General features: G+C 37.1%; 1 protein-coding gene across 6 annotated transcripts in view; it reads right to left on the bottom strand.

Moving 5' to 3' along the window:
• Positions 1–14530, bottom strand: part of LOC112045528 (zinc finger protein zfp-1) — a 68007-nt gene that overhangs the window by 26974 nt on the left and 26503 nt on the right. For 4 of the 6 annotated variants that reach the window (XM_052890863.1, XM_052890861.1, XM_052890864.1 and 1 more), the window contains 6 exons: positions 14343–14520; positions 13594–13692; positions 12904–13022; positions 12312–12387; positions 9678–9866; positions 7376–7438 (listed from right to left, as the gene is read on the bottom strand). In XM_052890863.1, the coding sequence (XP_052746823.1) occupies positions 7376–7438; positions 9678–9866; positions 12312–12387; positions 12904–13022; positions 13594–13692; positions 14343–14520 (724 nt within the window). The remainder of the gene's footprint in view (positions 1–7375; positions 7439–9677; positions 9867–12311; positions 12388–12903; positions 13023–13593; positions 13693–14342; positions 14521–14530) is intronic. The other 2 variants (XM_052890865.1, XM_052890867.1) reach the window with 2 other exon arrangements.

Here is a 14530-nt window from a genome sequence, read left to right as displayed (position 1 = left end):
GTTTTTGCAATCTACTAATATTGTTTTTTCAAAGAATGAACTTATTTACGGTAATTTTGCGTAAAGTGGCATTAGTATACTAGTGTTAGTAGCAAGTAATAGTGTTATTTTAAGGAAAAGTCGTTGTTAACGTCATTTCGTTGAAATAATCATGTTAAATGTTATTAAATTCAAATTTATCAATGAAAAATCACCGCCACTCGAAATAATATGGCGTAGTTTAGGTCATTTCATTGAATGTTAGATGATCACAAAACGAAAATATGACAAAAAACGATGTAGTGACTTATTATTTTAATGGTATAGTATTTATTATACTATTATATTATTAGTATTCATTTAGTATATTAATGGAGTTACATAATAGGACCGCAGAGCTTCGCAACTGCGGGTTAGGAGAGTCGCTTGGTCAGAGTATAGAGTTAATAGAGAGGTAAGTTTTATTTCTTATCTTGTTGTTTAACGTTCTGTAATCTGTTGTTATGTAATGTTATTATCGGCGGAACTTCCTACATGAAATTCCTATAGAAAAGCTTTAGGCGCTTCAACCGAATACGGGTACGGTAAAATATATAACATAAAATAAGGTTTTAATTTGAGATAACGATGGATTTTGCAATTTCGTTAAGTAAATTTTTTTTCTCTTTTACTATTATGATAATAGTTTCAAATCATTAAAGCTTCATAAAGCAAAACGTTAATCTTACTACTCTACTTTATTTGTGATAGTTTGTATGAATGTTTGTTACTCTTTCATGAAAAAATATTGAATGGTAATTTTAAATTAGGAACGGAGATAGATTGGGTTGTCAACACTTATTCGGCTCACTACTAAGCTCGAGTCTCCTCTCAGACTGACAGGGGTTAGGCTAATAGTCCACCACGCTGGCCCAATGCGGATTGGCAGACTTCACACACGCAGAAAATTATGAAACTTCCTAGTTATGTAGGTTTCTTCACCGTTTGAGACACGTGATATTTAATTACTTAAAATGCACACAACTGAAAAGTTGAAGGTGCATGTTCCAGACCGGATTGGAACCCACACCCTCCGGAATCGGAAGGAGAGCTCACATCCACTAGGCTTATTAATGGCAGCCGTCCGCTGATCCGCATCATAGACACAATCCGTTCGATGCGATCCGTAGGATGCGGATCAGTATACGTATTTGTACGACTTTCTATACAAATAATACTGAAATGTTTGATGTGAATGGTCTGGTAAGTACTATGCGGATTTGTGGACGCCTACCATAATCTGGCCTTTTCCACGTCCACTAATTACGAACTACATCCCTGCCAAATTTCAACTTTGTACGTTTGTATAATATTGTTGTGATTTATAAATTAAGGTTGCTGGAAAAAGAAATAACGTTATACAATATAGGCACTGGCGCTTTAAAAATGACTTGTAGATATTACGTATAAATTCATTGTAATATAAAGTAGCCTTAATTATGAAGTACTAGCTGACGCCGCGCGCAAATAGGACCAGTAGTTCCTGAGATTAGCGCGTTCAATCAAATAAACTCTTCAGCTTATATAATATATAATATATTATGAAGTATTCCAAATTGTATGTAGTTTGTATATATCTCATTTATTTATTAGCTCTTTCTTTTAAATTTTTAACAATGTCAATAAAAGTATAAAATACAAAATCTATACTAATATTATTAATCTGAAGAGTTCTTTTGTTTGTTTGTTTGATTGAACGCGCTAATCTCAGGAACTACTGGTCCGATTTGAAAAAATTTTCAGGGTTAGATAGCCCATTTATCGAGGAAGGCTATATATATATTATCCTCGTATTCCTACGGGAACAGGAACCACGCGGGTGTAACCGCGCGGCGTCAGCTAGTAAATAAATAAGTCCTGATTTCATTTTGTCCGACATCGCACAATCCGAATTATACCCGTTACAAATTTGAATGGCGGATTACAAACTGCGCTCGCACTTCAGGTAGCTGGGGATGGACCAAGGGTACAGGGGTGCGGCGCAGGGGGTGGGGGCGCAGGTAAATCGCAATGTTTGACTTCGCCGGCGTCACACGTCTCTACAGATAACGATTCTAGGAAAGATAAATGAGTCGTACAAATACAGATATTACGTCCATTGTTTTGATGTTGATTATTTGTTGGAATTTCACAATGTTTCTTTTTAAGTACGAAGAATTTAATGTTTTATAACTTTAGTTGTTAGCTTTCAATTGTAGTGGAGAAAGTAACAGACTTCAGGAGATTTTATTGTGGCGTATGATCACTACATAGTATAAAACAAAGTCACTTTCTCTGTTTTTTTTTTAATTTTATTATTATTTACAAATTAGCCCTTGAGTAAAAATCTTATCTGATGGAGATGATTTGTTGATGAAGGAGGAAGGATAGAGTGATTGAAGAGGAAGGTTTAAATGCATAATAACATCGATGGTTCCCGCGGGGTTTGTGAAAAGCCGAAATCAAGCCGTTATTGTAAAATTTTTACTTTTTTCTATTCAATGACAATGTAGCCCTACTGCGATCTCACCCGATGTTAAGTGACGATGCAGTTTAATATGGAAGCTGGCTTTTTTGGAAGAGGTACAACTAAATTCTACAACGAAGAGTACCTACATAAAAGCCGATTTACGTGGTATATTCATTATTGTAATGAATATTGTATAATATAGTATGTATGGATAAACGAGAAACCATATCAGGCGATATGAATTTGCTTTTTTTCGACAATATTCCAATCTTCGCCACTGATACTCGTGTGTTTCTTTTCTAGGCGGCGTCCTATCGGAACCCTAATTCGCTTGGCGGTTGGTACGTTGACGATACGGTTCCAACTAGTTGTTGCCTACCACCATATTAAACTTGAGTCAGTTTTAGAAAATATAATATCCATGCTGGGGATGGAACCCAGGACCCCAAACAAACAGTACAACAGTACAAGTTCTTGCAAACAGTACAAGTGCGTCGGAAAAGTCGTCAAAATGGTCTAAATACATTAAGGAAAATCATTTCGTTAAATTTATCGTAACACCAATTAAATATATATTCACGACAAATTTGCTAGCCCTCAATATAATATTGAAATTATTTGTAATACTCTAATACTCAATACGGGATGAAAAATGTGGGATGAGAATCCTTCTAACTTTCTTCGATTACGTTTAAAAGTTAATAAGTTATAGAAACGTGATAGTCTTCCCTCCTTTGGCGTGGTTTTATTCAATTCTGAATCTATTTTCAATATAACGGAGAAAAGACTCCAATCAGAATTATGAGCTTTGATGAACTCGACTTTGATAAATAAAAGTATGATTGCACACAGGTTGACTATATTTATCTTACAAAAAAAATATTTAGAACTTCTTTCATATAATTATATCAAAGGAGTTCTATACTCTACTACTTACTACGAATAACGTAATAGCTCTGTGGATATGACCTCTGCTTTCGATTCGGTGGGCGTAGGTTCGAATCAGGTCCGGGGCATGCACCTCCAATTTTTTAGTTATTTGCATTTTAAGAATTTAAATATCACGAGTCTCAAATGGTGAAGGAAAACATCATGAGGAAAATCTGCATACCTGAGAATTTTCTTAATTCTCTACGTGTGTGAAGTTTACCAATCCGCATTTGGCCAGCGTGGTAGCATAAGGCCCTTAATTTACCCTTATCATTCTGAGGAGATACTCGTGCTCAAAAGAGAGCTAAATATTAGTTTTTAATATTCTACTTTACTGTACTGCTTTGTATGTTTGTATTTTGTGATCAACAGATCTTAATCATTATTTGAATGTTGTATATACACCGTAAAAGTATTAAAAGTAAAAGTTTTCCTTCACCGTTTGAGACACGTGTTATTTAATTTCAAGAAATGCACACAACTGAAAAGTTGGAGGTGCATGCCTCGAGCCGGATTCGAACCCACATTCGTACGGGAGTTAAGCAAAGTTAATAGCCATTTTCAATAGTCAAACTTGAAGTTTCGTAAGTGCATGTAAACTAAACCTACTTGAATCAAACAATTTTTCAATTATTCTTAGCTAAAAATCGTATGCTGTGTAAGACGTACCGCAAAGCGATCTAGCGTTCCGGTACGATGTTCTGTAGAAACCGAAAGGGTTTTCATCCTCCTTCCATCAAGTTAGCCCAGTTTCATCTTAGATTGCATCATCACTTCATCAGGTGAGATTGTAGTCAAGGGCAAACTTGTAAAGAACAAAAAAAATGGGATTTTCGCGTGAAAACCACATTTAGTTTGGTGCAGACGAACATATAAGCGCCGATTCCTTTTATGGTATCGCTTATAAATATAGAAATAGGTTAAACCCAGCAACCATTACTAACATAATAAGTATACCGTACGGCAACGTGTTATTTTAAGAAATTCGTACCATTTGCAAGTCACACATGTGTTCGTATTATTTGATGATTATAATTAGTCTTAATGTTCTTATTACAGACAATGAGCTCGTAAAAGTCGCAGCACAGCGTTATATAAAACTAGCGGTCGCCCGCGACTTCATCCGCGTGGAATTCAGTTTTTCACAAATCCCGCGGGTACCATGGATTTTTCCGGGATGAAAAGTAGCCTGTCCGTTAATCCAGAATAAAATCTATTTCCAAACTTCAGCCAAATCGCTTTAGTAGTAGCGGCGTTAAAGAGTAACAAACATCCAAAGAAACATACATCCATACAAACTTTCGCATTTACTGAGCTCGAGTCTCCTATCAAAATGAGAGGGGTTAGGCCAATAGTCCACCAAGCTGGCCCAATGCGGGTTGGCAGACTTCACACACGCAGATAATTAAGAAAATTATCTGGTATGCAGGTTCCCTCACGATGTTTTCCGTCACCGTTTGAGACACGTGATATTTAATTTCTTAAAGGAGGATCTAATTAGGCAAGGCCTCCGTCCTTATAGAAGAGGGGACAGAGCTTAAACCCACCACGCTGCTCCAATAGGATGTTAAACTCTTATGATCACTACCAGATGTTAATGATTATCACCGGGACCGGCGGCTTAGCATGATCTCAGAAGAAAAGCTCAATATTTCACAGCTCGACCCAGGACTCGAACCCAGTACCTCGGTATCTGAAACTATATAGGCTAACCACTGTACTAATGAAGCAGCCTGTTCTTAACCGACTTCAAAAAAGAGGAGAATCTCTATTTCAGGCGTATTTTTTATGTTTGGTACGTACCTCATTCACTCCGTTAATTATAAACCGAGTTCGTAATAATTTTATGTAAAATTAGCGGCTATTTGGCAGTTATTTGATTTTAGAGCACACTTCAAATGAAAACCCATATCTTTTTAGATAGAAAATAAAACCGCCTTCAATTGCTATCTAATGATCGGTTCGAGGGCTAGGGTATCATGATTATTCTACTCGTATTCTATTCTACTCTTTCTCCTATAACCCATCAAGCCTTGCTCTTTAGTAGCTCATTAAAAATATGACAATAATTTTGATAATCAACAAGTTTCAACCATTGAGTCCAAAACAAGCCCGTAAATACATTTTTTAATGGTTGGTATTAACCTATACCCCTTATAAACCAAAAGAACTTTGGAATGGAATGCCATAACGAGTTACCTCGAAAACATTAAGACGCTTAAAACATAATATACGATAGGTTTCATGTTTATAATCGTCGTAGTCATAATTCAAAATGGCGTTATGGACTGACCGGATGTAATAGTTCATTGTGTTTAATGTTTATGTTATAAATGACGAACGAAGAAAAAATATGCAACAATGTATGTATGCTCACAGCTAATAAAATATCCGTGAGCTTTTTGAACTTATATTAAATGGGTATTAAATGGTGTCTTTTAATCAGAATTAAAATTTAACGTCACAATGTCATGGTTCATGGTTTAAGGAGGGACGGGGATTAGGTAGGGAACACTTTGTATTCATTAAACTGAGTAGGTATCCAAAAGACTGATTTTTGGATGTCTACTCAGGGTGTCGCGTAAATAGTATGACATACTCTACAGGTTGATAGCTGACATCAAGCCCTACTAAAATCCCTACTAATATTATAAATGCGAAAGTAACTCTGTCTGTCTGTCTTTTACGCTTTCCCGCTTAAATCTCTCAACCGATTTTGATGAAACTTACCTTTTATTGCGAAAAAAAGGGACGAATAGGTTGAAAGTTTGTATAAGATTTCTTAATTTTAAAATATAAAATCATGAAACTTTATATTTAAGCACTTTATAAGACATAATTATAATGTGTTGAGAGGTACAATATTTCCTCACAACATTTTTCAGTTGTTTTGTTTCACTTTTCTCTTTTCATTTTCACTTGTTTTGTTTGTTTTGTTGGTGCGATTTCTTTGGGTCGATGAAACCTTCTAAAGAGGAATCACAACGAGGAAAAAGGGGAGAAAAATGTCGCAATCGCTAAAATTAAATTAAAACAAATTTAACTTGTACATTCAGAACGTACCTTTGTAGCTTATTATGAGAAGCTAACAACGATACCTTACCCATGAATACAATCTATCTTAGTGCAAAATTTCATTCAAATCCTTTCAATCAGTTAGCCGAGATTGAGTGACAAACTTAAAGTACATACTCAATCTGTTTTTGAAAGATTTCTATTTTCTGCATAAATTTCTTAATTTTTCATTCACTCAGAACCTACTACAAAGCAAAAGAAAAAAAGTGTGATTAGTGACTTAGGTTCAGTGTGCCTAGTTTGAGTTTTCAATATTTTCATACTGTTACTATCGCGTTGACGTAAACGCGAATTTATATGGAATTGAAACAGTTGTGCAGTAGTGCCACTAGATGTTTCAATTCCTTGGAGTTTCGCGTTTACGTTAACGCGATAGTTACAGTATCAACCTGCCACTAGGCCCTCTGTTCTTTGTTGACATCGTGCACGCTGTCACTCTGCTCGTCACGTTAGTAATTTTTGAGCAACAATGTTTTGTGTAAGTGTAATTGACCATAAATTGTTTAGTGTGGACTTGGAGAACATGTCAGGCAGTGGAGGGGAGTGTCTTTCGCTTGTATTCTGAAAGGATCCTTTAACCTATATGTAAAGTCACAAGTCCTGGTACTTGCTTGTGGTGTTTCCTCTATCAAAACAGTACTGTTATTGTTACAATTCTTGTCGTCGCTATTCGTCGTATATCAAACGCATACAAATAGCATTATAAGGTAAACGGAGTGAAATACTTCCCGCAGCTCGCACTATTCAGTTGTTATATATCGGAACGTTAATAAACCTGTACAACCTGAAAAGTGTCATGCCACTTACTCTACAACTCGGTTGCTAAAAGTTTATAATATACATAACTCTCTTCTCTGTTGTCTCTACTAAAATAGTTAAATTTTAAGGTAATATTTGACTCACCTGTTTAAGAGGCTGGTGGAAAATGTGTGGTGAGGGCCCGGCGATCTCTGGCGGCAGCGGGATCTGGACAAAAAACCTTCCATTACACTAAATGTCTACATAAAGGCTGATCGCATACCTAACCACAGGCAGTCGCAGTGCCATTAATCCCAGCGACGTTTAATACCGAGCCTGCGTAATAGGTGTACGTTCAGCTTTATTACAACTAGCGCAGAATCAAATATCGTGCACTTTACTTCTAGGGTTATGTAACATTATTATTGATTGTGTAAACAAACATACTATTTTCAATATAATAATAATCGGTGTAATAGAATTATTGAATACGCTCACTGACGTCAAATAAGCGAGCTCACTCATTTTGCGGTAAGTTCATTCCACTCGAGTATTATGTTCAAAGAATAAATTATACTGATAAATATAAAAAGAGTGAGCCCACTCAATAATACCCAACCAAACCATGTGTGAGTAAAGGCTATTTAATTACTTTAATACTTACTTATTTTGTATACTCAGAATATATCCAAAAAATCCAATATATATGAAATTTTAAAATACAATATATGTATGTTTAAAAAAGAAATAATTGCTACTATCAAATGAGTGAGCTCACTCATTTCATGGAAAACAGTAGGTAATTACATTGCGCTCCTGTGTAAGTAAAGGTAGTACGTATGTAATGTTCCAATGATCAATGACCAATGATCTTAGAATATGATCAATAAATTATGCTCACTTATCAAATAAGCAAGCTCACTCATATCCTGGTAAATACATTGCGCTTGAACGAAGAATATTATGTTCAAACAATAAATTATGCTAACTAATATAAAAAGAGGAAACCCACTTAATAATATCCAACCAATCTATGTGTGTAAGTAAAGGCTCTCTCATTATTTTAATAATTACTTTTTTGTATACTTACTTAAAATATATTTAAAAATCGAATATATCAAATTTTAATTCTTAATAAGTGTTTACAGAACAAATAACAGCTACTATCCAATGAGTGAGCTCACTCATTTTATGGAAATCAGTAAATACATTGCACCTCTGTGGAAGAAATCAGGTGTTCAGGTAAAGGTTGTGCGTATGTAATGTTCCAATCGTTAGATATGTTCAATAAATTATGCTTATTAATGTCAAATGAGTTAGCTCATTCATTACATGATTAACCGTAAATACATTGCGCCCAGTATAAGTAAAGGGAGTGCTTACGTAATCCGTAGAATATGTCCAGTAAATTATGCTCACTAATGTCAAATGAGTGAACTCAGTCATTACATGGTTAAAAGTAAATACATTGTTGAGTGCGTGTCTAATGTTTCATGACACAATTTTAATCCAATAACTTTTTTTTTTTTTTTTCTGATTGTGTAAGTGCCGTAGGCTCCTTATGGGACCTCAGCGGCGTCACCGGGGGGTTTAGGCGAGCGCAGAAGCATCGCCTGATGGGGCCCGAAGGCAGAAGAAAGTAGTGGGCGGAACGACTCTCTAAGGGCGTCTCCTCTGAGATAATCCAATAACGCATATTGAAAATTATTGCACTCATTATTTTCGAAAGTGTGAATTACCACATCAATTGACCCATGCAACTATTTGGCTATTTTATAACTGAAGAGAGAGCCATTCGATATATAGATATATCGGAGGATATTAGAATCGTATCTTATAGTGACCATCCATATAAAAAATATCTAAAGCTATGCATGAAAAATAGTCTATTTGATTGCATGCGACACCACACAAATATATAAAGCGTCCTTATGAGGTTCTCTAGAAGCAAAGCTACAAAAACACATCGGAGTTTGGGCGAGTCATGTGTTTAAAAGACAATTTGTTAGTAGAGTGAAATACTTAATAAATAACAATACACAAGCATATTATACTATTTATTTAATGGTGTACACGTAACTTTGCGATACTAAATTTTCATTAAAACTAAATTCTTCTTCTGATATACTTTTAAACCGCGTAAACCAAAGCTTCACATCAAAACTGAAACATTTCTAGCAGAGTATCAGATGTTGACTCAGTTACAACTCTATATGAGTGGTCTTTCTACATGAGATTTACAAACCTATTGTCTGAGCCACCCGTATTTGGTATTATACTGAAACCTCAACACTACAAAATGACGTTACAATCTACTGAATAAAAATGCGATACAAAAATTGTGCGATGCTCGGACGGATATTAATTTAGGTACATTTCAAAGCTTAACTTAATATAATTAAGTTGCATGTACACAAACAGCGGTATATACGCTATACGAATATAATAAAAAAAAAACAATATGTACGCGATAATAAACCTGTGCAGTCGGGGTGAGGGCAGACGCGTGAGCGGGCGCGTGGGCGGGCGCGTGAGCGGGCGCGTGGGCGGGCGCATGGGCGGGCGAGGGCGCGGACGCGGACAGGGTGAGGCTGTGCCCGGTGGGCGGCAAGGGCACCGACACGAGCAGCGACGCGGGCACCTCCCGCTCCTTGCCCTTACACGGTACATGCGTCGTTAGTTACAACTGAACGCATCTAGCCCGCTACAGCACCCGATCTCCAGATCTCCGATTTTAACAGCAGTAGAGCTTTTTGTGACGGTACTCACAAGCAAGCACTACCGATAAGCAGCGTCGTTGTAGCGTCGTTGTGATCTGCCGGCCTCTACACTAACTTTGACTAACATACGTCAAAGTAAAACACCTAAAATAATTAACTTTCAAATTGATAATAGCTGCGTTCTTTATATTCTGTTAAGCCTATTGTTACCGAAAATCACAATGTCAACTGGCCAATATTAACCTACGTTGTGATATCCACGAAGGGTTGTCAGTAGCCACCGGATGACATTTGTAACCTATAATCCCAATTTCGATCATCTGAGTTAAGAATTACTAACAATATTGGTAAATTTCGTGTATAATCACTAAAGTTAGTGCATAAGCCGGCAGGTCGGAAGGGGATGATTGCCGATGTAATTACAGGCACATGAGGCTTGTCCCCTACGCCTCAAAGTGATGCTCTGTTTACAGGCGATGATAGACCTCATGTCTCATTAGTGCGTTGCGTTGCGTCGTCGCAAAGGATCAAGGCTTTGTATGCCATACCTGCGATGCGATGACGCACACGTCGCAGTGCAAGAGGATAACGCACGTACCCAGTCAGTCTGAACATTGCATACAAAACAAATGAGCACTGTTCGTTGACGACAAAACGCTTTAATGAGACAATGAAATCATGAAATCGACGCAAAGAAATGTCATGAAATCGACGCAACATCGACGCTGCTACAACGCAACGTATCACCATCTACTTGGTCCGATAACTAAAACTATAGCTATGTGAGAGCTATAAGAAGATATCGCTCGTTATAGTATGTATATATAACTATACAAACTACTTTTAAACCGCTATTCCAAGTTAATTTGTTTTCGTTTTTAAAAGGAAAGATTTCAGTTAATAACAGATAATATATACATATTTTGAAACTAATTTTCTTGAATTCTATTACGTACCTTTCGATCTGTAACTTGTTAACTACTATTGACATATTTTAAAATTGTTATTCTTGGCTATTCCGCAACAAAATGTAATAGATTACCTATCTTAGATTTTAAATATTCACGGCGTCTATACGTACACTTACGATACGAATTTGTTAATTAATATGCAGATTTACAAATATTATAATTAAGTATATTAAAGTTACAGTAAATTGTAACCCATAGAATTATTAAAATTTTCCATATTTAATGTAGATTTCTTAAAATATATAATAAACTTATTAATCAGAAAAGAGAAGTAATTGAAAGAAAGCCTAATAAATATAAATATAATGAAGAAACTTTATTAAATTTTAATGAAAGCGTCTGATTAGCTTCTAAAAGAACATGCTTTAAAGCTTATGAGGCATGATTATATATAGTAATTAAAAGCGAGACTTAAGAGGAGTCGCGCGTCAATTCATAATATCATCTGTATATTTCGAAACTGCAAAAGTAAATGTAGTTTTTTCTTCTATACCAATATTATAAAGAGCCGTGATAGCCCAGTGGATATGATCTCTGCCTCCAATTCCGGAGGGTGTAGGTTTGAATCTGCACATGGTATGTTCCGGACTTGCACTTTTCAGTTACGAGCATTTTTAGATATAAATATCACGTGTGTCAAAACGTGAAGAAAACACATCGTGAGGAAACCTGCATACCTCAGATTTTTCTTAATTAATTCTCTACGTGTGTGAAGTCTACCAAACCACTAACCCCTCGTTCAGAGTGGATCTCGTGCTCAACAGTGAGCTGAAAATGTATGGTTAACGATATGTAAAGATGTACTTACAGGCTGGCGTTCGCGTGAATTTGGCGATAGACTGTCGCGTATCCGATAGAACTACTATTTTGTGCTTAAAGAAAAATACTCACTACAAATATAAAAGAAATTTTAAAAGTCCTTGTCTTTGTCATTAACGACGTACTTTACGGGTAGCACAATATGAAAAATAAAGCCCCAGTAGCTAATATGCCAGTAGGTCCGTTACGAGTTACCCGTTGCTATCACTAGTAATCCTAAAGCTTTTATAAAATCATAAAAGCCTATTTATAATGAACTTTTAGTTAATCATTTCATTCGTTCGGAATCACCACCACCAACTGTTTACTTGATGTTTATTTACTAAAAGCAAAAAGAAAATGGTTTCTCTGTAAAATCGGTTTACGGACAATAATTAAACGTGATAACGTCATAAGCAAAAATTGCCCATCGCAGATACCGTGTTACTTTTACGAAATTGCTTTACTCTTAGCATACTCTTAATTTATATACAATTTAAAAAACTGTCATCATCCCTATTCAATATTATTCACTTGGATGTCAATAATTAGCACTGATGTATTTTTAACAGACATAACATATTGTCACTCCTCACACACAGAGCCACTTACCTGCAAATGTGACGGCGACCGAATGTTAGACACTTGATTGAGCCCACTCGGCCCTGGCATTGGGCTCGGTAGATGTCTGAAAGAAACGTTATTTTAAGCATTTTGTTCAGCCCCAAGTAACACATTCATAATGCGTACTATTATCGTAAATCGCGGCAAACATTCAAGAATGAAACGGACTGTCACCCGCGCCATCCTACATAAAACGAACTGTAAAGAATAATAGGCAGATAGATCGCACGGAAGACGCCAGTGATTTCCAATATTATTCAATGTATTGTGTATTTTTTATAGGTAAATATTGATTATTAGTCTATTATGATATTAATTTACGTAATGGTTGTTAGAGTCTGGCTAAGCTTACTTTCGTTAGCTAAGCTCTAGTGTTAAATCTTTTTTTTTATAATTTAAATTTTCAAATTATAAAAAAAAAGTTTTGTAAATGCGGATGTCAACACGTGACGTTTGTTAATGTTTATGGTTTTCACCGCGCGGCTCATTCTGTATGAATCTCTATTCTGTCTCAAGTATGCTTAGTGACTGTAATCTTCCCTAATGCGAATGTGAGTTAGTGTTTGTCACGCCACGTTACCTGGGGCTCGGCTGCGAGGCGGGGCTGTAGGCCGGCGGCGGCGGCGGCGGCGGCGCCACCGGACTCACGCTGGAGAAGTGGCCGGGGGCGGGCGGACCTTCCGCCATGTCCGTTTTGGCCTGCATTAAAAAAAACAAAACAATAAAGTCAATATCTTGATCATATTATTCATTATAACAATATAATTTTTAATTGACAACACCCATTCATCATCATCATCATCATCATATCAGCCAATGGACGTACTGCAGGACATGGGCCTTTTGTAGGGACTTCCACACATCACGATACTGAGCCACCTGCATCCAGCGAATCCCTGCGACTCGCTTGATGTCGTCAGTCCACCTGGTAGGGGGTCGGCCAACACTGCGCTTTGTAGTGCGGGGCTGCCATTGCAGCAACTTGGGACCCCAACGTCCATCGGCTCTTCGAACTATGTGCCCCGCCCATTGCCACTTCAACTTCGCGACTCCTAGATCTATGTCGGTTCTTCTGCGGATCTCCGCATTTCTGATTTACACAACATATATTACAAGTAACAAAAAGCTAACTGATAAAACATATAAAATACTATTCGTTATTTTTAGTGTTACAATCGACGTTAGGAGCATATAGACGGTTTAAGACTTTATGAAAAGTAAAATATAAATATAATAGAATTAAGTACTGAACACACAAAACAAACCCCACCTTCTTAATAATCTTCTCCTCTACATTGGTATCAGTAACACCATGAGCTGAAGAGTGGTCCCAGGAGGCATTACCGCTCTGAGCGCTGGTTTCTGTCGACTGTGAAACAAAATAGTAATATTAAATGTCATCATCATTGTCAACCCATATTCGGCTAACTGCTGATCTCGAAGTCTCCTCTCAGAGTGAGAGGGGTTAGGCCTTCGTCCACCACGCTGGCTGACGGATTGGCAGACTTCATACACGCAGAGAATTAAGAAAACTCTCAGGTATGCAGGTTTCCTCACGGTGATTTTCCTTCACCGCGGTGAAACACGTGATATTTAATTTCTTAAAATGCACACAACTGAAAAGTTGGAGGTGCATGCCCTGGACTGGATGCCTAACCCCTCTCATTCTGAGAGGAGACTCGAGCTCAGTAGTAGCAGAGCCAAATATAGGTTGATAATGACGAAATCAAGCTTTTGAAGGCTGACTAATCAACCAATCATGTGCAATTTTATTTCTTCCATTCCTGAGATCTTGAGTGTCGAGTGGTTGTACTGTACATCATCACAACTCGGAAATCTGTTGAGAATTTCGAAGTCGTATCTGACGACTGGGATATCTTCTGTAAATTTAGCTATAGGATCTTTGGCTATAGAATAGCCGTGTTTGTGTTTTTGTGGTGGATTAACTCCTCTAACATCTTTATACATAATCCTTGTTTAGTATATGTGCTATGCTAAGTGTGTGATAATTTCTCTCACCGTTGTGGGCGGCGTGTTGGCGGCGTACTCGGCGGCCTGCATCGCCATATTGCTGGCGTTGACTGCCTTCCGCTTCTTGGTCTGCTTGGTGTCCATCGCCTCGGTGTTTGTTATCACAGACTCTTGGTACACGGACTTGGAGGTTACTGTTTGTACTACCGACGTGGTGCTTGGTGTGCTGCATGAAA

This window comes from Bicyclus anynana, chromosome Z (assembly GCF_947172395.1).
Source record: "Bicyclus anynana chromosome Z, ilBicAnyn1.1, whole genome shotgun sequence".
In the NCBI taxonomy this organism is placed as follows: domain Eukaryota; kingdom Metazoa; phylum Arthropoda; class Insecta; order Lepidoptera; family Nymphalidae; genus Bicyclus; species Bicyclus anynana.
The sequence above is the reverse complement of the archived record's forward strand: the minus strand, read 5'-3'. Positions and strand labels throughout refer to the sequence as shown.